General features: G+C 49.9%; 1 protein-coding gene across 3 annotated transcripts in view; it reads left to right on the top strand.

Moving 5' to 3' along the window:
• FANCM (FA complementation group M) overlaps positions 1-20,661 on the top strand; it is a 62,156-nt gene that overhangs the window by 36,199 nt on the left and 5,296 nt on the right. For all 3 annotated transcript variants that reach the window (XM_041410539.1, XM_041410531.1, XM_041410526.1), the window contains 7 exons: positions 5,400-5,557; positions 6,067-6,231; positions 14,413-16,231; positions 16,926-17,005; positions 17,107-17,175; positions 17,663-17,740; positions 20,266-20,422. In XM_041410539.1, the coding sequence (XP_041266473.1) occupies positions 5,400-5,557; positions 6,067-6,231; positions 14,413-16,231; positions 16,926-17,005; positions 17,107-17,175; positions 17,663-17,740; positions 20,266-20,422 (2,526 nt within the window). The remainder of the gene's footprint in view (positions 1-5,399; positions 5,558-6,066; positions 6,232-14,412; positions 16,232-16,925; positions 17,006-17,106; positions 17,176-17,662; positions 17,741-20,265; positions 20,423-20,661) is intronic.

The raw sequence follows: 20,661 nt of genomic DNA, 5'->3' as shown, positions 1-20,661 counted from the left end.
GTGAGGAAAAGGAGAAATCAAGGGTAGGATATTTATGAATGGTGCAGATCCTCTTGGAGCAAAATTAGGAGAATTCTCTTGGAGACATTTTAGCTGATGTGGTTCAATGGCATGGGAATGCTCAGGAAATTGAACACAATCCTAAGATAGGAAAAAAAGAGCTATTTTTTTTATAAACACTTGGGAATTTTCCTGCTCTATCTCTTTATTAGTTCTTTCTGTAAAGACCAACAGCAACTTCTTGAAAGAAGAAACTCGAAGCCTTGGGAAAGTTCCTATTTCTGATTAAACAGACACAGCTGCTGGAAAACAATCAGAGCACAACATGGAATGAAAATAATCATTTTGGAGCATTTGTTGGTCTGTCCTAGAAAAGAGAAACGAGCAGGGAGAGCATAAAGGAAACGATAATGCTGGGAATGTTCCTGCTGTGGGAGCAGCACAGGGGCTGGAATTGCCCAGTGCCCTCTGTGGGAGCCACGTGGGCAGCTGCCAGGGCTGGGGCTCTGCCTCCCCAAAGGGACCAGGGCTGAGTCCCCAAAGTGACCAGGGCTCAGTCCCCATAAGTGGCCAGGGTTGATTTGCTGAAGGTGGTCTGGGCTGAGTCCCCGAAGTGACCAGGGTAGAATCCCCAAAGTGACCAGGGTTTGAGTCCCCAGAGTGACCAGGGCTGAGTCCCCAAAGTGACCAGGGTTTGGGTCCCCAGGGTGGCCAGGGTTCATTTGCTGAAGGTGGCCAGGGCTGAGTCCCCAGAGTGACCAGGGCTGAGTTGCCAGAGGGTGACCAGGGTTGAGTCTCCAAAGTGACCACGGTTTGGGTCCCCAGGGTGGCCAGGGTTGATTTGCTGAAGGTGGTCTGGGCTCAGTCCCCATGGTGGCCAGGGTTGATTAGCCAGAGGGTGACCTGGGCTGAATTGCCAGAGGGTGACCAGGGTTGAGTAGCCAAGGTGATCAGAGTTGAGTAGCCAGAAGTGGCCAGGCCACCCCTCTGTCCCCAGGGTGTCCAGGGTGGATTTGCTGAAGGTGGCCAGGGCTGAGTCCCCAGAGTGACCAGGGCTGAGTTGCCAGAGGGTGGCCAGGGTTGAGTAGCCAAGGTGATCAGAATTGAGTAGCCAGAAGTGGCCAGGCCAGGGCTCAGTCTCCAGGGTGGCCAAGACCGAGTCCCCAGAGTGGCCAGGGTTGATTTGCTGAAGGTGGTCTGGGCTCAGTCCCCAGAGGGTGACCAGGGCTGTTTGCCAGAGGGTGACCAGGGCTGAATTGCCAGAGGGTGGCCAGGGTTGAGTAGCCAAGGTGATCAGAATTGAGTAGCCAGAAGTGGCCAGGCCACCCCTCAGTCCCCAGGGTGGTCACCCCTCAGTCCCCAGGGTGGCCAGGGTTCATTTGCTGAAGGTGGCCAGGGCTGAGTCCCCAGAGTGACCAGGGCTGAATTGCCAGAGGGTGGCCATGGTTGAGTAGCCAAGGCGATCAGTTGAGTAGCCAGGAGTGGCCAGGCCACCCCTCAGTCCCCAGGGTGGCCACCCCTCAGTCCCCAGGGTGGTCACCCCTCAGTCCCCAGGGTGGTCACCCCTCAGTCCCCAGGGTGGTCACCCCTCAGTCCCCAGGGTGGTCACCCCTCAGTCCCCAGGGTGGTCACCCCTCAGTCCCCAGGGTGGTCACCCCTCAGTCCCCAGGGTGGTCACCCCTCAGTCCCCAGGGTGGTCACCCCTCAGTCCCCAGGGTGGTCACCCCTCAGTCCCCAGGGTGGCCAGGGTTCATTTGCTGAAGGTGGCCAGGGCTGAGTCCCCAGAGTGACCAGGGCTGAGTTGCCAGAGGGTGACCAGGGTTGAGTCTCCAAAGTGACCAGGGTTTGGGTCCCCAGGGTGTCCAGGGTTGATTTGCTGAAGGTGGCCAGGGCTGAGTCCCCAGAGTGACCAGGGCTGAATTGCCAGAGGGTGGCCAGGGTTGAGTAGCCAAGGTGATCAGTTGAGTAGCCAGAAGTGGCCAGGCCACCCCTCTGTCCCCAGGGTGGCCACCCCTCAGTCCCCAGGGTGGTCACCCCTCTGTCCCCAGGGTGGTCACCCCTCAGTCCCCAGGGTGGTCACCCCTCTGTCCCCAGGGTGGTCACCCCTCTGTCCCCAGGGTGGTCACCCCTCAGTCCCCAGGGTGCCCGGGGCTCCGTGCCCCTCCTGCCAGCCAGGGCTGCCCTGTGCAGGTCACTGAGCACCACCCTTGTGTGGAATCCCCCTGGTTGCTGGGTGAACCAAGGGCTGCTCCTGATTTTAGTGACCCTCAGGATAAAGCTGAAAAGAGGACAAAGAAAGGAGTTGACTTTTTTGCATTTTCTCTTCATTTTGCTGCCTGTTTCCACGATTAAAAATGGGTAAAGGTGGCAGCAGTGGGTGAGCTGGGTGTGTTCTTATCTCTGCCTCTGTTGTTGAGGTCCAGCTCATCCTCAGGTTTCTCCGTGGCAGAAACTGAGCTGTCAAGGGCTGAGTTACCACGGGAATTTCAAGCATTCTCCTTGTTTTCTTGTCAAAATAAATGCAACCATGGCATCATTTAGGTTGGAAAACTCTGAGTCCATTGAGTCCAACCATTCCCCAGCAGTGCCCAGGCCACTACTGCCCTGTGTCCCCAAGTGCCACATGCACAGGGCTTTAATCCCTCCACCCCTGCCCTGGGCAGTTCCAAGGGCTGACCACCCTCTCCATGAAGAAATTCCTCCTCATGTCCAACCTGAACCCTCCCTGGCACAGCTTGAGGCCGTTTCTTCTGGTCCTGTCACTCATTACCTGAAAACATACACATTTCCTGTTCTTCTTAATTTGATCCAATTTCTATTAATTTTACTTCACTTCAAAACCTGTTCCATGACTTTTGTCTGTCAGCCCCAGAAGGATCCAATATCTTGTGCTGCCCCATCATTAATCAAGTGTGTCCTGCAGTTTTCAGAGCTCTCCTTCAAAAAATGCAGCAAAAAATCCCTTTGCTTCATAAGCCTCGTATATAACTTTTGTATTTTAATCTTTTTTCTATCTGATATTTGGATTTTGTTTGGGGTTTTTTTTTAAGAGTTTGCTAAAGTGAGGAGCATGTTAATATTGTTGTTCCTGGGAGCTGAATCTCATTTCAAGCTATAAGTAATTCCTTTTTCTTTTTGCTTTTGTCCAGATGAAATCTCATTTTCTTAATTCTTCTGGTTCTCCACAATTCTTCTACTCTCTCATTTCAGATGGATCAATTTTGAGTCATCAATAACCTTGGGTTTTGTTTGATTTTACAATTTCACGTTATTTCTATAATTGTTGGTTTTATCCTAGTGATAATTGGCTTGGATTCACTTTTTAAGATTACCAACACCTGCTTTAGGGTTTAAACACCTGCTCTGTGGGGTTTTCATGCATTTCCAGTCGCCTGTGGCTAATTCTTGCTCTCTTCCCACTTCAAGAACAATGAAAATGCATTAGTTCTGGAGAAAAACAAGGAAAACAACATGGATGGGTTGAGTGCTGTGTTTGTGTCTGGTAGGGCCTGGCATCCCTCACTCGGAATGTTCTGGAGGATAATTTCCCATGGGACAGCACCAGCTGCTTCCCATGGAGGGGAGAGGCTGTGCCAGGGACTGCAGGACGTGCTGACTGCCAGCCCTGATCCAAACAGCCTTATCAGCCTCCCTGAGGATGGGAATGTTCCCCTGTGCTCCCGTTCTCTGATGGCAGCACTCATGTTTGTCCAGCTCCCTCTTTCTTGTGTTTGGGAAATGTTCTGGGCAGGCACAATCCTCCCCAGCAGGGAGCCCAGAGCTCTGGGAATCGTCTGTTCCCAGCTTGTGCCAGCTGCTCCAGGGCTCCTTGCCTGGCAGGGTTGCACCCCGGCTCACCTGGGCTGATGTCACAGGTTCATCTTGTCTCTGTCCCACGAGCTGGAACAGCACTGAAGTCATTGTTGTTCCCAGCGTGTCCTGGTGGGGCTGGGTGGGACAGATCCTCAGGAACAGGGAATGGGCACAGCCTGAGGCTGCCAGAGCTCCAGGAGGGTTTGGACAGTGCTGCCAGGGATGCCCAGGGTGGGATTCTTGGGGCTATGGGACAGGGTTGGGCTGGGTGGTCTTTGTGGGTCCCTTCCCACTCAGGATATTCCTGATTCTGTGATCCCTGTGGGTCCCTCTGGTGCCTTGTGCAGGCTGCCCCAGAGCAAAGGCTGGATGGAGTTGCAGAATAAAGCAGGGATTGATTCCAAGGATCTCCTCCATGGATCCACCTGGGGCAGCACAAGAGCCCAGCCAGGGCTGCCCCCAAGATGAACCCAAATGGTCCCAAAATGCACGAGCGCTCCCGGGGTCTCTCCCTGGGATCAGCTCTGCTCCATGTGCACATTGCAGTTCAGTGTCCAATTCCAGCTCAGCCCCTGCACTCCCATCCTGCTTGTTTTTCTCTCTGCAGCCCACGGGGTTTGTGCTCCTGGGCTGAGATTTGGATCATTTGTCCTTGGGGCCCAGCTGGAGCAGGAATTGTTTTGTCTCCCTGCTCTGTGCACAGAGCTCACCATGCCCTGATGTGAAGCCCAGCCCCACACACTAAAGCAGCTCAGAACCTGAAAATAGAAAAGCCAAACCTGGGGCATCACTTTCCCACTCAACATTCCACGATTCTGTGATCCCTGTGGGTCCCTTCCCACTCAACATTCCCTGATTCCAAATGCTTCTCTGAGAATTGTTCTTAATTTCCTTTCCTTCAGGTCTCTTTTTTCTTCTTCTCCCAGGTCCACATCTCTTCAGGATGTGACCTCCACACTTGAGTCAGAAATACTCCATAGCAGTGTTGATCTTCTGGGATGTTTTAGTGATGATGGCCTTAAGAACACCAGTGTTGGTTCATTTTTCCAGGTTTTCCTGAGCAGGACTCTGCACTCAGGGTTTGCTCTGTGCAGGCACAGCCCCTGGCAGCTGGAACTTGGCAGGATTGAGAGATCCTGATTCCTGTTCTGTGGCATTAATTCCCAAAAGAGCCTGGGCTGCAGACCAACCCCAGATGCTGGCAAATTACCTTCATTATTTTTCTCCCAGCTCCACACATCTGGCCTGAAAACAATCACATTCTCAACTCTGATTCTTTGGGATCACTTCCCTCCCAGGGCTGTTTAAGGGATTTGGCATTTTTTGGGATAGTGATTTATATCTGTCTCTCTCTATTTTTTATGTGATGCCCTCCCCCCAAACAGCTGTTTAATGATATTTATTCACATAAAGCATTAACACTCTTTGGATGTTTGTCCCTGGCTTCAGATTCTCTGCATCTGCTTTTGGTTGTGGCTCAGAGGATTTTTTTTCTTGTCCCTGGTACCACACCAAGTCCTTTTATTCTGTGCATCCCTTTTCCTACAGCAGGTGACATTTTCCTGTTGTTGTTTTTCCACCCACAGGCCAAAAGCAAATGAACTCCCATGGGAGCTGGTGCTTGTCACCTGAGGAGTTTGAAATATGGGACAGGCTCTACAGGATTAAGGAAAGTGATGGGATAAAAGAACCAGTATTGCCTCGAGTTCAGTTTGAAACCTTGGAAAACCTGGAGGAAACACCAGTGAGTTCCATGCAGTGCTTCCTTGGACACGAGGCCTGAAGGATGCTGGAAAGGCCAGAGTTAACTCTGGATTTGAAGGGAGTCTATTATAAAAGTGACTTTTTGAGATTTACATGTGGGTTTTTGAGGTTAAGAATTTAGGAGCTGGATGTTTGAAATGGGTCTTTGAGTTAGGTCTGTAAATTAAATTGGGTTGATAAATTAAAAATATATTAGGAAGTCTCAGTTCTGAGACATTAAGTTCTGCTCCTGTTTTTAAGAATTCCGTGCAGGATGCTGTATTCACAGAGTGCCAGGATGGTTTGGGTTTAAAGGGATCTTAAACCCATCTCATTCCACCCCTGGGCACCTTCCCCTAGCCCAGGCTGCTCCTGATGTTTTTATTTTAGACCAGACTTAAACCCGTGTGAGAATGTTTCAATCCTTCTCTGCATTTATTGTATTTATTGTCCCTGACAGCGAAGTTTAGCTACAAAATCCCATGCTAAAAATCTCCTTTCCCTTCCCAGTTTCCCCTGCAAAAGCCCGAGGAGGGGGCAGCTCAGGAGCTGTCCCTGTCTGAGTGGAGCATTTGGCAGAATCAGCCTCTGCCCACATCCCTGGTGGATCACTCGGATCGTTGTCACCTCTTCATCAGGGCCATGGAAATGATGGAGCTGATGAGGAACCAGCAGGTAAGAAACGTGCCCAGGGGCTGAATGCACAGTTAGAACAGTTTAAAAATAATGGGTTTTTAAAAAACCCAGTAATTGTGAAACTAATTATATGTATTTAATGTTGTTTAAAAATGTCTCTCATTGCTGTGCTGTGATTCCTAATCTTTTCCACAGAAACTGTTTAAAAAAAGGGAAAAAAACCCCCCACCCTTAAATCAGTCTTTTCTTAATGGATTCCAGTATCAGTTTGTGACAGAATGACATTAAATACAGGAGCTCCAAAGGCCAAGGAGCAAAGCCACCACGAGGGATATCAGAGCTATTCCAGGATTTGGGAAGAGTTTGGTGTCATGTCTACATCAAAAGCTGACAGAAAAGTCCTGCAGGAACACATGGCACATTTTGGGGGATTTGTTTTAGGCTTTTTGAGCTTGTTTTTTTTGAACTAAAAAGCCAATTGTTCCTAAGAATTGAGGGATAAGAGGAGCTAAGCCAAATAAACATGGATGGGATCTATCTGGGAGATGGGAATTTTGTTTTCTGACAGGGGTGGCTGCAGAAATCCTTCTGGAAGGCACAAGGACGTGGGTGCAGAGGTGGATGGAGGCTTCAGTGGTTCACCACCTTATTTTCCCCTCCAGCTGAGCTCCCCAAATGTTGCCTCTCAGCACGTGGAGGTTTTTTAGGTCATCAGAAGCTGTTGCTAAGCTGCCAGAGTTTCCTGGATAATACCAGGGCTAATCAAGGAGGAGAATGGAGACATTGTGGTTGTGCTCCTGGGGTGTGAAAGGGAGGCTGTGATCAGAGCTGGCCAGCTCAGAAAAGCTTCTCCATCCCACCAGAGACATTCCTGACTCCTCTGATGTTGGATTATACCTTTTTCTGACCCAGAGATGGGGCAACTGAGAGGTGTTTTAAAAACTTTTATTCCATTTTCAGTCTCATGAGAAGGGTGAGACAACACAGATGTTATAGTTCATGCTATCACAATTAGAAGCCAACTATTTCTTAATTACAATACCCTGGAAGTGTTTTTTGGCCTATCAGCTTTAGCTACACTATGTTGTAAATGCCTTAAAGCTAATTATCTAAAATTACTCTTTGTGGGTCTTACTACAATGCATTTTTAATAATTCTGTTTCTCTAAAGCATTTAGTCTTTGTAATGCCATCCTTTGAAACTCATTTCTAGTTTAATTTTTTTTTCAACAATTTCTGTCTCGTTCTAGGGTATTTTTAAGTCAGCATTTCTTATTTCAAGGTTTGTGTACAGATGTACACTGTGTGAGCCTTCTGTCAGGCTTTGAGAATTTTTTACAAATCTATTTCCCACACTCTGCCAGTCCCCAGTGGGGTCAGGGGCACACTGCAGAGGGAGAGGGCAGGGATGGGCACAGGAAGGATGTCACAGGATGTTCCCTGAATGAGCAGGTTGGGAGAGACCTCCAGGATCATGGAGTCCAGCCCAGCCCCAAGAGCTCAGCCCAGCCCTGGCCCCCAGTGCCACATCCAGGCTTGGTTAAACACACCAGGGATGGTGACTGCACCACCTCCCTGGGCAGCCATTCCAGAACTTTATCACCTTTCTGGGATAAACCTTTTCCTGCTATCCAACCTGAATTTCCCTTGGTGCTTCTTGAGATGTCAGGAGGAGTGAAATGGTTCAAGAATTAGCAGGTGCCCCCTGAGCCTGCTTTTGTCCTGGCTGAGCCCCCTCAGCTCCCCTTGTGCCCTCCAGCCTTCTCCATTTGTGTGAGCAGGCAGAGGAGCAGGTGTGCAGCTTCCTCATCCCTCACCCTCCTCACAGGGTGTCCCTGGTGAGCCCAGGAGGTGACACAAGGTGACACTCACCCTTTGGAGCCCCCCATGGAGAAACAAAGCCCTGGCAGGGCTGGGGTCAGCACTGACACCAGGGTTTTCAACTCCAGAGGTTCCTGGGCTCTTTCTTACACTGAACCAACTGGTGCCAGTCCAGGGACACCAAAACTGTTCCACAAAAAGGGAAGAGGCAGCATTGTCCTGGTCTGAAATCTGCTGTGATCAGGCAGCTCTGACACCGAGCCCTTGGCTGAGAGGTTCAGTAACATTCCCTGAAGCCATCCTTGCCTTCCCTGGGAGGCACTGACAGTGCTCCCAAGGCTGGGGATGGTCCCACTGGAATTCAAAACGCTCACCTGGAGGAGAGAAAGGTCCTGGGACTCCTCAGAGCCCCTGGCAGGGCCTGGAGGGGCTCCAGGAGAGCTGGAGAGGGACTGGGGACAAGGATGGAGGGACAGGACACAGGGAATGGCTCCCACTGCCAGAGGGCAGGGATGGATGGGAGATTGGGAACTGGGAATTGCTGGCTGGGCTGGAATTGCCAGAGCAGCTGTGGCTGCCCCTGGATCCCTGGCAGTGCCCAAGGCCAGGCTGGACACTGGGACACCCTGGGACAGTGGGAGGTGTCCCTGCCATGGCAGGGGTGGCACTGGGTGGGTTTAAGGTCCTTTCCAAACCTTCCATGATGCTCTGGTGGAAGGGTTTGCATGGATGTGCTGTGCATCCAGGTTCCTGCTATAATTATTCCATGGCTAATTACACGCAGCTGATCTGGTGACGTTCATTTACGGTGCTTAATTAACACAGGGGTTTAATACCAATACAGGTCACAGCTCTTTCCTGAAATACCTGAGAGAGGGAACCTCAAACCACAGTTTTATTGATGTTTTTTTTTACTGGGGGATGAAACATAAAATCAGGCAAACCATTATTTTACAGTGAATAACCAAATGATCTGGAAATTTCTGCCCAATTATTTCTTGGGCAGAATTTCATTCAGAGATTTCTTATGACTTAATACAAGCATAAGAGGCATTTGTGTGTTTTTTGGGGTGTTTTCTTTTAGAGAAGATATTCACTGATGTGTGGCTTTCCTTGTACTCATTCAGTGATTCAAGAAATTTGTATTTTATATTATTATTTATATTTTGTATAATAGCTTTTAAAAAGTCCATTTAAAGGCTTTTTTTTTTTAAAGGAGATTAAGTGAAAATGATAGGCAAAAAAATTATATTGTGTTGATGTGCTCCTAAAATCTTAGAGAAGAAGTTGGCCCCGTCAAAAGCAAATAAAAAAGTCAAAGAAGCCCCAGATGTGACCCCTGGAAAAGGCACATCCAGCAGAGCCTTTAGTGCCTGGGGGCTTTACTGCTACAGCAACGCCTGTGGGGCAGATGGGGGATTTACTCCTGGGGGGATTTTTGGTGCAAGATGGGAGCAAATCAAGTTGTCCTTCTGCAAAATTATTCCATCTCTTTTAAGCATTTTTTTTTTGCAAATTCAAGTGTGCTGTCTGGAAATAAGGCTGGGCAGAGTGATCCTTGGAGGGGGGGATGATATTTGTGCAGGTTTCTCAGGGATTGGGGAAGTGCCAGTGCTTTGTTTTTCCTTGGGAAAGGAGGAGGAATGCTTCATTTTAGTGTCCAGAGTGGGAGGGTCCCTCTGGAGCTTTCCCATTTCCGAGCTGGCAGTGGGAACTCACAACTTTTCACAAGAAAAGCAAAATAAATCCCAACATGTTTGGGATTGTGTCAGTTTTTCTCCCTCTTGACTCCACACACCTTGGGACACGTCTCCAAAGCCTGGGATGACCCTGGAGCTGCTGGCTCTGGAATCAGCTGTCATTTATCACCTGGCTGGGGCTGCCCCAGGGGAGGGATCCTGCAGGTGAACTCCCTGCCAGCAGGGAAAACATTCCCAGGACACTCTGCAATCCCAGTGAACCTGAAAAGGCTTCCCAAGCCTCTGGAGTTTTAAATCAGATGTGTTTTGGGGGAAAATTTGGTGTTTTCAGCCAGCTGAACCTTTTTTCTCAGGAGACCCTGAATGAAAAGTTAAAAATGGTTCAAATAAGGACAATGAAATGGTTTTATTTGTGTTTTTTAGGCTCTCATTGCCCATAAATTCTCTCTGATTAAAATCCTCTTCTGAGATGTGTCAAAACTTCTGCTTCCAGAGAAGGTGGAAGGGTTTGGGCTGGTTTTGGAGGGTGAGGTGCCAGGCACCCCCAAAATCTCAGCTCTCCAATTCAAGTAGTTCCTTTGAATTGCTTCTTCTGATCTTGTTGCCGAATTTTCTAAATTCAAGCATTAATTGAGACCAGGGCTGGGTTGTTTAGACCTGGAATTGCAGGTGCTTGGTGCTTTTCCTGGGGCTGGGGTTGTGCTCCCAGTGAGAACAGAGGAGTCACAGTGATTTGGGAGTGGGGCTGGATGGTCCAACCCCAAGCACTCCATGAATCCCTGCCCTCAGCTTCCAGCTCTGCCGTGCCCATGCTAAACACAGAGAGAGCAGGGGCAGGGCATGCTCTCAGTAAATGGAATTGTTCCTGTGGAATCCTGGAATGGTTTGGGTTGGAGGGACCCTAAATCCCATCCAGTGCCACGGCAGGGACACCTCCCACTGTCCCAGGCTGCTCCAGTCCTGTCCAGCCTGGCCCTGGGCACCCTCATTTATTTCCTGAGGCTCTTTAACATTCTTCAGCCTCTTTATTGATCCTGCTCCCGTATTTGCCAGGGCACATACCCTGGGTTTTGTAACCATCTTCCTTTTTAGGGATCTGAGGCTGTTTTTATTGGGTAGCAGAAAGCAAAACCCAGCAGAATGAGCAGATCCATCAACAAAGTGATGCCGTTAGGGAGAGAATCATCTCGGTTTGGTAGAAGGAAATTGGGGTTTCTGTGTCCCTCAGGCTTCTTCCGTGACTCAACTAAACAAATTGTTAAAGATCATGTCATGTAATGCACTTAAACCTCCAAAGCCAAGTTTTTGACAGTGCTTCTTCCCCTGAGGTGTGTTCTGGAAAGGGAGCAGTCATGGAGCAGGGGTTGAGTCAGGTCCTGGAAGGGCTGATGAGCAAAAGGCTGAGCTCGGGGAGGGGAGCGGGGCACGCACAGAGCACCAGAACTTTGGGCAGGGAGCAGCCAAGCGGCAGTCTGGGGAAAAGATGGAAAAGATGGTCAGGGAAAACCCCTGGAATCACAGAAAGGTTCGGGTTGGAAAGGAGTTAAAGCACTTCCAAGGGCTGGGAGGGTTTCAGTGAGCAGCATCTGCTGGGCCAGAACACGCCCGGGGGAATTCTGCAGGGTTTCACCCAGGCTCCCTTTAAAGGAGCTTTAATTGTGAAATCGTTAATTGTTTAATTGTTAAAAATCCACATTGTAGCTGTCTATGGATTTATCCTGAGTTTTCAAATAGCAGCATCACCAGGGTTTCAACAGGCAGAGGAATCTTGTTAGAAAATGTGCATCCAAAGCAGCTCGTGAGGAGAGAGAGGGTAATTGCAATTTTGGTACTTGTTGCATTCAATTTAAATACTGGGAACCAGAAGGGATATAATTATACATTTTTTTAACATATCAAAAATGGAAATTTTAATATTTAATATTAATATAGTTACATAACATTATGCTATTATAATTCAGTAAAATAAATAATTTGATAAATTGTATAATATATAATATTATACTAAGTATAATATAAGATAATATGGTTAATATAATAACTATATATCTATAGTTATATAGCTATATATATGGCTATATAATAACTATATATGACTACATATATATAACCATAACTATATATATAACTATTTAGAACAGTAAACTCTATATCTATATATATATAGCTATATAACTATAGTTATATATATAGATATATCTATACTATAACTATATATAATGATATATAATAACTATTTAGTTATGGTTATAGTTATTATAATAATATTATGGTTAGTTATGATAAGTATTGAAACATAATATATAACAATATAATATAATACAATGATATTATATTAATGTATTAATATATTTAATATTAAAATTTTCCTTTTCTCTTCCTATTTTCTATGCTAAAACATAAAGCAAATCCGTGCCTCCAGGCAGGCTCATTGACTGAGCACAATAATCTCAGAGCTGTTTTCCTGCTCCTGACCTATTTTCTGAGGAGCTGGTACAGCCTGGGCTCTGGGTTAGAGGGGAGCTGGGCAGGCAGTTGAAGGTTCCCCGTTTGTGCACGTTCAGGCCAAGCCGTGCTAATCCCAAATGTGCCCTTTCACTCTCGCAGCACGGAGTGCCCTGCCTGGGCCTTTTGTGCAGGAGAAAGTGTTTGGGCTGCAAGTGGAGCACTTACACAAGCCCTGAGCCCAAAGCAGGTCACCCAGCTCTGCCCTAGATGCTAAATTTGGCTCTGGGCTGGCCCTGGCAGCACTGCCAGGCTCCAGCAGGGCTGAGCTCCACTCACAGCACCCAGGGGTGTTGGGGGGGCCTGGGGACATTCCTGGGAAATTCCTCACTGGTCCTGCTGCCTGTGCTGGGATCCCACAGTCCCTGAAAGGTTTGGGTGGGAAGGAATCTTAAATCCCACCCATTCCAGCCCTGCCATGGCAGGGACACCTCCCACTGTGCCAGGCTGCTCCAGCCCCAGTGTCCAACCTGGCCTTGGGCACTGCCAGGGATCCAGGGGCAGCCACAGCTGCTCTGGGAAAATGCATTGGTTTGGGGTTTGTAGGTTTAGGCACTTGTATTTGAGTGGGTTTGGATTTGTAGGTTTTAGGGGTTGTATTGGAGTGGATTTGGTTTTGTAGGTTTTGGGGGTTGTATTTGAGTGGTTTTGAATTTGTAGGTTTTAGGGGTTGTATTGGAGTAGATTGGTTTTGTAGGTTTTGGGGGTTCTTTTTGAGTGGGTTTGGTTTTGTAGGTTTTGGGGGTTGTATTTGGATTGGGCTTGGGGATTGTAGTTTGCGTTCTGGGTTTGGAGGTTTGGGGGGTTGAACTTGGATTGGTCTCGGGTTTGTAGGGTTTTGGTCTTGTACTTTGATTAATTTTGGGTTTGGAGGTTTTTGGGGTTGTATTTTGATTGGGTTTGGGGTTCAGATTTTAGTTTGGAGGTTTTGAGGCTTGTAGTTTGAGTTTTGGGTTTGTAAGTTTTGGAGGTCGTAGTTTGATTGAGTTTGGGTTTGTAGGTTTTGGGAGTTTTAGTTTGATTGGGCTTGGAGGGTTTAGGGGTTGTAGTTTTATTTTGGGTTTGTAAAGTCTTGAGTGTTGGAGTTTGGCTCTGGGTTTGTAGGTTTTGGGGTTGTACTTTGGTTGATTTGGGGGTTGTAGGTTTTAGGGTTGTTTTAGATGTTATTTTGGGTTGCAAGACAATATTAGACCTGATCAGTGCTGCACTCTCACCCTCACTGTGTGGGGTGGGCAGGGGCAGCACCTCCTCCCATTTCAGTCATGTTCAGTGGTTTGGCAGCTAATTAATCCTTAATCCATTTAATTTCTGTCCTGTTTGTGTAACACTGAAATACTTGAATTGAGCCCTTGTGCAGGGGGCAGTTGCTCCTGAGATAAACCCAAACAGACCCTTATCAGCCCCATTATTGTCACTCCAGTGCTCCTCTGCTCAGGTGACAGCTGGGCACTGAACTGGAGCCAGGTTTGCTGTTCCTCTTGGATTTCAGACAAAGAATTCCATGTCTTGAGTCTGTGTTCTGACCAGGCTTGAGGAAAAGGAATTATTTACAACCTGCCGGATCAAAATCGTCCTAAAAAGCTCTTGTGACAATTCTGTTCCTCACTGTTTTTATTAAGCCTTCTCCTAAGGCAGCTTTAGGTAAAAAACCCAGACTTGGAATTTCTTTGGATATCTTTACAAATGGATGGTTTAAGCATCAGCATCTGTGTGAAATTTGTGTTGAAATGATGATGGTGATTAATGACAAAATCTGTTAATAGTGCACAGTTTGCTTTGCCTGCTGCAACCAGAGAGGGATCAGTCTTCAAATTCCTGGAAGGTGGCTTTGGATCTTGCTTCCAGAAATATCTTCAGACAAGCCAATCTCTAATTATAAAGTCATTTTCCTCACCCTCTATAAAAGTACCTCATGTAATTTCAGGGATTAAGGAATCCAGGGATTCATCTGCCCGAACTGCCAAAAAATAATTGTTCTGTTCAGATCCTCCATGTCCAGGTCCAGTGTGCTTTTCCCCAGTGCATGTTTAACAGAGCTGGTTGCCTTTTGAACAGCAGATTCATAGACATCCATGAAAAATTGATTTAGAGTCTGTGGGAAGTTCTGCAGGAGAACAGAACCTCCATCCCTGTTTGCACCCTGGCTGTGAGCAGCCCTGGCTGTGCCTCTGCTAACCAGTGCCCTGTGTCCCCAGGGAGACTGCAGCTATGAACTGGAGCTCCAGCCTCACCTGCGCATGGAAGATGTGAACATTCCAGGGAACAAAAGGAATCCCTCCATGGCCAACCCGCCCTGGCATCAGAGAGGTCGCTGCTCCAGGAGAGACCTGCCAAAATCCAAAGCAAAACCGTTCCCACCTGATGCAGGTGGTAACGACAGTGAGCTCTTTACCACCTTTAAAAGAAGCAAAGCCAAGGCTCCCAGAAGAGCTCCTGCACTCAGGGAAGTGCCTGAGTTGCCTCAGGACCCTCCTGCCCCTCCCTCAGGAACAAGGCTTGCTGTGCCTGGACACTCTCACCCAGGCAGTGACAAGGACGAGGGGCTGGAGGTGACATTTGACTTAAGTGCATTTATTGACCTGTGTGACAGCAGTGACAGCTCTGAAGCCCCTGCCAGTCCAGCAGCACAGGAAAACAGCCCTGCAGGTGAAGCCTGTGGGGCCCTGGGGAGGATCCACAGGGACTCGGGGTACGAGACCTCCCCCGTGGCCTCGGACCTCTTTTATCTCCCCGAATCCTGCAGGGATTCCTTCACGCTCCAGGGGCCACCTCAGGAGCCCCCGGGGCTGGAACAAACATTTTCCCAAGTGCAAAGGCTTTTGTCACAGTCCCCTCCCTCTGGGGATGAACTGGAGGCTTTGGAGAGCCTGATGAGAGATGAAGGAACACCATCTCCTTCCCCAGAAGTTCTCCCTGATGGTCGCTCAGAGGCACTGCAGGACAGCGTCTCCCCTGCATCCCCAAAAACTGATCCTTCACTGCTGCTCCTGGACAATCCCAAAGTGGCAGTTCCCAGGGAATTCTGTGCCTCAGGAAGTCCCCGTTTATCCAAAACTCTGTCACCTACCAAGGCTGCTGCTGTTGAAGAGGAGCAGCTGTGGAATGACAGCTTTGATGGCCTGTTTGACAGTGAGGAGTTCCCTGAAATCCCAATCAACGCTCCCAGCAGGGACCACCCCCTGACAAAGGAGTCTTTCCTTCCCAAGGATGCGGCAGAGGCTGCCCTTGAAGTTCCTGGTGGGGAGCAGAGTCTCCATTTGTTTGAGGATGAGGCTGCTGAGGACTCAGGTGAGGGCAGCCCCTTGAGCACTGAGCCTCCAGGCAGGGCAGGTTCAGCTGGGACCATCCCTGGGCCAGAGGGAGAGCCAGGCAGGGAATTTCTGTGTGTGAGCCCCACCCAGGCCTGCAGGGAATCCCTGGGAACACCAGCAGTGGCCCTGGAGAAGGGTGATCCCTACGACTGCTCCCAGGACCTGTTCTCCGTGACCTTCGACCTGGGCTTCTCCATCGAGGACAGCGGGGATGAGAGCTCTGGGGAGAGTGGGAATGCTGGGGACCCCAGAGTGAACGGGGCCCTGGGGAGTGCACAGATAGCCCTGAGTGGTGGCTCCAGGCTGGAAACCTCTCCAGGGTGGGACTGCAGAAGGCTGGAGAGGAGGGACATGTCCACACCGCTGTCACGGCAGAGCAGGGGCAGGAATGGCAGGGCAGGCACCAAGGGTGCTCCTGCTGTCCTCGGGTCAGGAGGCAGCAGAAGGGGAAGGGAACCCCCTGAACCTTCGCCCTCAGCACTTCTGACCCCGACAAGCAGGAAGGGTGTGAGTATCAAAGCTGTCAAAAGGATTTCTATGAAAGTCTTCCCGAATGCCAGGGAGCAAATTCCAGAGGTGCCTCCTGTAGATCAAGTCAAAGAAAGCCCATGGAGGCAGAACTTTGGGAGATCAGCCGTGGATTCACCTTCAGAAAGGACAGAGAGCCTGGAAAACACCAAACTCCATGGATCCCATGCTGCAGGTAGGGAATTTGGTGGGACAGGAGTTAGACCTTCATGGTTAGGAAACAGGATCCAGGATCTTTTGGGTCCTCGTTTTGGTTTTATGGCTGAGGTGGGAAGGTTGAAAGGATAGAGTAATAAAGGCTGTGATGCTGGAAGTTGGGTCAATGAGGAGCCATTCCCTGTGTCCTGTCCCTCCATCCTTGTCCCCAGTCCCTCTCCAGCTCTCCTGGAGCCCCTCCAGGCCCTGCCAGGGGCTCTGAGCTCTCCCTGGAGCCTTCTTCTCTCCAGGGAACATTCCCAGCCTGGCTCCAGCCCTGGAGCATCCATGGCCTCTCTGGCAGTGATGTTTGCAGCCCGCCTCGGTGCTGTCACAGGGATTTGTCACAAAGTGCTGCCACAACTCTGGCTCTTGCTCAGCTTTAAATGGCTTCTTCTCTTGGTGTTCTGCTTCTTTTCTCTTTCTCTGCTGCCTGGGGTAATCACTTCCCCCCGGGGCTCTCCAGGGAAGCAGGATTTATTGTCCATCCCAGCTGGAGATTATCTCTTTTGATTAACAAGGCTGAAGAGAACAATATTTGCCCTGTAGATCAATAAATAATCTCCTTTGGAGGTGCTTTTCTGAGAGAGGCAGGGTTTGATTGCTCAGCTCCAACAAAATTGTGTTTGGAACTGTGCAATTCTGGTGAATGTTGTTTATTCTGTTTTCTGCAGGACCCGGCAGTGACAGCGAGGAAGAGATCGTTTTCCAGAGAAAAAACAGGATGAAAAAGGACGTTTTGAAGTCTCCTGATGTGAGTCTCAGAGGAAAAAAAATAGCCAAGGGAAGCAAAATGGCAATTTAAAGAGCAAAACACAAACTGTGTGTGCACTGATGTTCATGTTGCTCCCACAGGGGATGGACGAGAGCGACCTGGAGTCTCCAGCTCGGGTCACCAGGAAACGCCGGCGCCCTCCCAACGTGGTCAGCAGGGAAATGGGGAGAGATCGTGGGAACTCACTCCTCTCCCCTTCAGTTCCTCACCAGGGTCTCCTCACATCACGGGATCCCATGGGTTTGGGTTGGAAAGGACCTTCAATCCCACCCCTGCCGTGGCAGGAACACCTTCCACCGTGCCAGGGTGTCCAGCCTGGCCTGGGACACTGCCAGGGATCCAGGGGCTTGGGTGACTTTGGAGTTGTTGTTTGGTAGTGAAGCATTGCAGCAGCCAGGAGGGGTGAAATAACCTTCCTGCCACAGAGCTTTGAACCAAAAAAAAAGCAAATTCGTGGCACATTTGAGCTGATTTTTCTTCCAAATCCCATTTTCCTGCCCCGTTGTTGGGAGGTGCCCATGGCAGGGGTGGCCCTGGAGCAGCTCTGATGTCCCTTCCCACCCAGCCAGGCTGGGGTGCAGTGCCTTTGGGGTGGTCTCTTGCTGCAGCCCTGCTCTCTGTGTGTTCCCATTGCAGTCAGACACATCCAGTGAGGACAGTGGGGATTTCCAGCCAAGAGGAGCCAAACGTGCCAGGAGCTGTGTGACAGCCAAGGTGGGTGGCACTGTGTGCCCCTGGGGACACTGAGCAGCTGGAATTTGGGAATGCTGGGGAAAGGGCCTGGGGGGCAGCTGTGAAACCAGAGAGCAGCTCAGAGGGCAACTCCAGGGATGCCCTGAGAGGAGTCAGGTCCTGCCCAGAAAAACAATAAAAAGGAATAATATAACAAATTATAGTCAAAATATTATATTAATTATATTTACTACAGCATAGTATATTTGTTATAGTATATTATAGCATAGTATATTTATGATAGTATATTGTAGTATAGTTTATTTATTATGGTGTATTCATTATGTATATTATAGTTATTATATTGTATTTATTGCATTTTGTCATATTCCCTGTGAACCCCTTCCAGATCAGGGTATTCTGGGATTGTATGTTATATTATAATAATATAACATATTTATATATTTTAACAAAATATAATAACGAAATATTAATATTATAACAGCAATAATTATAATTAAAATGTAATAGTATTATCATTATCATCATCATCATCAGGATTGGGCTGCTTGCTCATGTGGGTGATCCCCACTAATGCTCTCAGCCCTGGACATTTAAGGCAGCAATGGTCCCTCAACCCCAAATGTTAAATCTCAGCTCAGTGTTTAACACTTCAGCAGGGGTGGAGGCAGGAGAGGAGGCAGCACCACACTTACTGGAGCTAAAAAGTTCTTAAATATTCATGGCTGTGGTTGCACTGGGCAGAAATTGCCACAATCAGGGCTCCAGGGCACCATATGTTGGACACTTTTTAAATTTTTAACAATGATCTTCATTATTAAGACTTCCCTTATGATATGAGTGTTTTATGGCAAACAAACCATTCTCTTGGAGTCATGGAGATATGTAATATTTTGGGGCAAATTTGATGTTTTACTTTAGTAAAACAGCTTTTTTATAGCTGAAATTTATATTATTTATATTTATTTATAGCTGAAATTACAGGAGAAAAATGTAATTAATGTAAAGTATCTCAGACAAAGCACCTTTCTGAGTTAACTTGTTTTGTTTCTGTGTATGACCTTGGGAGTGTTTTGTTGCCTGGTTTTGGTAGAATTTGGGATCAAGTCTCCTGCCCTGCAGTCACAAGGGAAGTGCCTCATCTTCCTGGGCTGAGCTGCACCATCTGAGGTGTTTTCAGCACCATTGTTTGCTGAGTCCTAAATCCAGAGCAGAAAAGGGCAAACTGGGTGGGCTCTGTGTCTGCAGTTCCTGCTGCACTCGGGTTTGCAGGAATCCAAAATCAAACTGGATGGCTGAAAGCAAACAAGATGAGTAAAACTGGATTTATAAGTTACAGAGTGACCTGTTGTGTGTGCTGGTCACTCTGTGCTGGGCACTCGGTGCTGGGCACTCTGTGCTGGGCACTCGGTGCTGGGCACTCTGTGCTGGGCACTCGGTGCTGGGCACTCTGTGCTGGGCACTCGGTGCTGGGCACTCTGTGCTGGGCACTCGGTGCTGGGCACTCTGTGCTGGGCACTCGGTGCTGGGCACTCTGTGCTGGGCACTCGGTGCTGGGCACTCTGTGCTGGGCACTCGGTGCTGGGCACTCTGTGCTGGGCACTCGGTGCTGGGCACTCTGTGCTGGGCACTCGGTGCTGGGCACTCTGTGCTGGGCACTCGGTGCTGGGCACTCTGTGCTGGGCACTCGGTGCTGGGCACTCTGTGCTGGGCACTCGGTGCTGGGCACTCTGTGCTGGGCACTCGGTGCTGGGCACTCTGTGCTGGGCACTCGGTGCTGGGCACTCTGTGCTGGGCACTCGGTGCTGGGCACTCTGTGCTGGGCACTCGGTGCTGGGCACTCTGTGCTGGGCACTCGGTGCTGGGCACTCTGTGCTGGGCACTCGGTGCTGGGCACTCTGTGCTGGGCACTCGGTGCTGGGCACTCTGTGCTGGGCACTCGGTGCTGGGCACTCTGTGCTGGGCACTCGGTGCTGGGCACTCTGTGCTGGGCACTCGGTGCTGGGCACTCTGTGCTGGGCACTCGGTGCTGGGCACTCTGTGCTGGGCACTCGGTGCTGGGCACTCTGTGCTGGGCACTCGGTGCTGGGCACTCTGTGCTGGGCACTCGGTGCTGGGCACTCTGTGCTGGGCACTCGGTGCTGGGCACTCTGTGCTGGGCACTCGGTGCTGGGCACTCTGTGCTGGGCACTCGGTGCTGGGCACTCTGTGCTGGGCACTCGGTGCTGGGCACTCTGTGCTGGGCACTCGGTGCTGGGCACTCTGTGCTGGGCACTCGGTGCTGGGCACTCTGTGCTGGGCACTCGGTGCTGGGCACTCTGTGCTGGGCACTCGGTGCTGGGCACTCTGTGCTGGGCACTCGGTGCTGGGCACTCTGTGCTGTCACTCTGTCACTCTGTGCCATTCCCTGCCCCAGCAGTGGATCCCCTGCCCAGGCCGGATCCCTGCGCTGCTCCCGGCGCTGCTGGAGCCGTGGGTGCCTGGGGCAGAGCTCCCAGGGCAGTGCTGTTCATTAGGGGCAGGTTTTAATTGCCCTGGCTGTGCAGGCTGCAGGCAGGCAGTTCCTGGACGAGGAGGCCGAGCTGTCCCAGCTGGATGCTGAGGGGATCTCGTCGGACGAGAGCGACGGCTCCGGGGAGGAGCTGAGCCCGTCCCTGGCCCGGTTCCTCAATGATGAAGGGGAGCCCCCACAGGCCCTCAGCGGTGAGTGGGGAACTCCCAGAGCATCCCAGAGCCAGGGAATCCCTGGGGTGGGAGCTGGCAGCAGTGACCTGCTCACCCAGGCTCAGGAGCTGCTCCTGCCACGGCAGCCAGGGCTCTGCCAGCCTGGAAAACCTCCTGCATCCTGAGGGAGCAGCTGGGGCTGGGCCAGGGAGGGTCAGGCTGGAGATCAGGAAAGGTTCTTCCCCCAGAGGCGCTGCCCAGGGAATGGGCACGGCCCC

Source organism: Onychostruthus taczanowskii, unplaced genomic scaffold, assembly GCF_017590055.1.
Source record: "Onychostruthus taczanowskii isolate IOZ18803 unplaced genomic scaffold, ASM1759005v1 scaffold100, whole genome shotgun sequence".
NCBI classification, from domain to species: Eukaryota; Metazoa; Chordata; class Aves; order Passeriformes; family Passeridae; genus Onychostruthus; species Onychostruthus taczanowskii.
This window is presented reverse-complemented; position numbering and strand designations above follow the sequence as displayed.